The sequence below is a fragment of the Nuphar pumila genome, chromosome 1 (assembly GCF_984573655.1).
Source record: "Nuphar pumila chromosome 1, dmNupPumi1.hap1.1, whole genome shotgun sequence".
NCBI classification, from domain to species: domain Eukaryota; kingdom Viridiplantae; phylum Streptophyta; class Magnoliopsida; order Nymphaeales; family Nymphaeaceae; genus Nuphar; species Nuphar pumila.
Window position 1 is genome coordinate 39,287,702 of NC_143249.1, and position 3,098 is coordinate 39,290,799.

Consider the following 3,098-nt stretch of genomic DNA (forward strand, 5'->3'; position numbering starts at 1 on the left):
TTTTTGAATTATGATGGACCAGAATTAAAGGCCGACCAAACACACAAAGGTGGTCCCATCCCATGTGAGAATTTATTTGCCTGCTCCATTACTCACCTATACTTACATTCATCTAACACGTATAGTGAAAGTGTCAAATTGAACTTTCCATTACTCTCTCTATATATATAGGTGCTTGCCTCTTGTTTAGGAATTATTGTTACTTCATAAAGGAAGAAGATTTCTAGGGAAGGAAAATATGTTATTCTTTTGTTCTTATTGAATGAATCCATGCACATTAAATTTCTTCATTTCCTTGGGGAGCAAAAAATAATGGGGACCTATGGGTAACCCCTCTGACTTTATGGAGCTCTTGGCACCAACCTTGGTCTTTCATGCTATATATATATATATATATACACACACACACAAGGGCTTATCTCTTCATGTCTACACTTGAGAGTTTTGGTTGAAACAGCCTTTCTCTTTCCTTCTTCACAACATGAAGCATGTATATGGAGAGGAAGTCCTAAGATGTTCCTTCCACCCCACAGAGGTAGTAATTGGAATATGTGCCCTTTGTTTGAGAGATAGGCTTCTCAATCTGGCATCAAAACAAGGGAACTATGCATCGTGCAGAGATACATCTACAAAGGTCTCTCCAAGGAAGACATATTCCCTTCCTAAGGTATCTGCATTGGGCTCCTTACTCCGCCTCAAATTTCGGCACCGGAAATCTGACATCACTGACCTGGATGCTTCTATCAGTCTTGAAGGTACACTGGCTTAATGCTTTGGTAGTTTTCACTTATTTAATTTTGCTTAGCTCAATGCAACTGATATATTTCTTTTACATGTTTTATTCAGTCACAAATATCTACTGATATTTTCAAAGGTTTTAATATACCAACAATATGATAATTTTGATATATCAACTATTTTGAAAATATCATGATCTAACCTTCTATCAGCACAATAAAAGCATGCTTTGCACAGTTTTTGTATATTATTTGTATTTTTTATGTTACAAATATTTTATGTTTTCATTAAATGCTGATATGTTGTTGTGAATTGCCAAAGAAAAACTAGGTTTTTCAAAATATCATGAGATTTTTCTTCATTGATATTTTCCTATGTATGGTTTTACACCCCATATATTCGGATTAAGAACTACTTATCTCAGTTTTTATTGCTGACAAAGAGCTCACCCAAAGCCTTGAGCTTGCCATTATAAGAAAACTAGTCATAAACTTGATCTTGGTTGTGTTATTTCATTTGTGCCATTACTGGACTTGATAATTGGATATCAAATTCTTCTAGTGTATGGTAAACAACCAATTGCTTAAAGCGATCATCAATATTTACCTTCTATGGTTTCATTATCATCTGTATCCTAAGCTTGCTAGGAAATTAAAGGGACTAAAAACATTTGTATCTTGAACTTGAGCAATTTGATTGTCTTATGAAATCTAAGTGGTTTGAATTTTAATCTTGAAGAAATTTGTCTCAAAAAGGACATGTCAAGTTTGGTGTATGCCTTAATTAATTGCCCAGCTAAAAGTATTCCACGCTCTGAAACCAACCATAGAATATACTGCTTAATGCAAAATCTTTCCATAAGCAGTTCAAATTACTGCCATTACCATTATATATATATATATATATATATATATATATATATATATATATATATATATATATATATATATAGAGAGAGAGAGAGAGAGAGAGAGAGAGAGAGATGACTTCCGTTAATTAATGGTGATACAAAGTATGTTTAATTATGCAGATTCTTTTATATCTATCAAGTTTGAGAACAATGGTAAAGCATCATGGGAAAATGGAACAAGCCCGCGGTTTTCTTGGGAATCTGTTGATTTCTCTTGCAGCCACAATCTAAACAAGAAGTCCAAGACTGTGGTAGAGCATGCAAAGCCACGTGGGGCGCTTAGGTGGCGAAAGAAGGTTGGTTATCTCTTCCAGCTTACGAGGTGGAAGAGGTCCAATAAGGGAAGCAAAGCTACCAAATCAGAAGCATCAAAGAGCAAGAGAAATTGGTTAAGAACATTCTCAATAAAGAGGACTAGTACTGATTAAGCAAAAGAATGAAAAGGACAGAATAGAAGGAAGAGAAGAAAAATAGTGGAATCACTATATAATACATCTTACTTGTTGGATCGATGTGTATGTAACTTTGTAAAGCAAGTGGCTACATAATTGAGTTGTGGGGGATTGAAAAGAGAGTCCTCTTTTCAATTGTTTCAATTTTGCTTTTTTTGACTTTGAATGAAAATATTTGTATACATTTAGTTTAATTAGGAGCATTGCTTTCTCTCTCTTTTTGAAAGGCAAGCTGGGGTTAGGCAGACCCTACCAGTTATACAACTAGACCATTGGGTTTTGAACCTGCAACCTGCACTAGCTGCTTGTACCAGACAAGTGGAGCCCCCCCCCCCCCGTTGGTAAGCATTGCTTTCTTGATAAATGCAAAAACTGAACACGTGATTTGACATCTTCACCGTCCATAGCTTCATCCCACAAGGACCTCATGGTGCTTGTATACATCGTGGACCGTGAGGATGCCAACTTGATCTGCTCTCTTGGTAAAGGAGTGCAGATCAGGTGATCTGTCAAATCACTTTAAAAAAGTGATTTGACATCTTCACCGTCCATTGCTTCATCCCACATGATCCTTGTGTACATTGTGGACGGTGGCAGATCACTTGATCTGATCTGATAAAAGGTGTGACCTCAAGAATCAAACCCACATCTCCACACTGACAGAACCTTACCATTTGCACCGACCAATGACCCACAAATTGAACACCTTGATGGGAACTGCATGTCAAGATATACCAATCAAAGAAATCGATTCCTAGGAAAACATTGTATTTATTTGAGAGGAAAAAGGATTGCCTTCAAACTCTTTATATTGTGTTCCTTTTCAATAGGGATGTAGACAGCAGCAGTAGTAAAATTCTTTGATTGGGGAAGGACACATTAGAGACGCTTATGGTTAATGGTGAAATGATCTGTTCAATGCCTTTCCTCCAAAAAAAAAGAGATTGCAGATGGGATTGGACAAACATTACACAAACATAATTTGTAAGAATATCGGC

General features: G+C 36.2%; 1 protein-coding gene across 1 annotated transcript; it reads left to right on the plus strand.

Annotated features, from left to right (window-relative positions):
• The first annotated feature begins 256 nt into the window (after window positions 1-256).
• Window positions 257-2,290, plus strand: LOC149848753 (uncharacterized). Its single transcript, XM_090005191.1, has 2 exons — window positions 257-755; window positions 1,769-2,290. Exons 1-2 carry the CDS (start codon window positions 482-484, stop codon window positions 2,074-2,076), a joined length of 582 nt encoding a protein of 193 aa, XP_089861317.1. The 5' UTR covers window positions 257-481; the 3' UTR covers window positions 2,077-2,290.
• Window positions 2,291-3,098: the final 808 nt, after the last annotated feature.

Bases quoted from the DNA above. Each gene is read 5' to 3' on its own strand.
- LOC149848753 (XM_090005191.1), top strand. From the start codon at position 482: ATGAAGCATGTATATGGAGAGGAAGTCCTAAGATGTTCCTTCCACCCC. The intron at 756-1,768 runs GTACACTGGCTT...TTAATTATGCAG, and splicing joins TGCTTCTATCAGTCTTGAAG to ATTCTTTTATATCTATCAAG.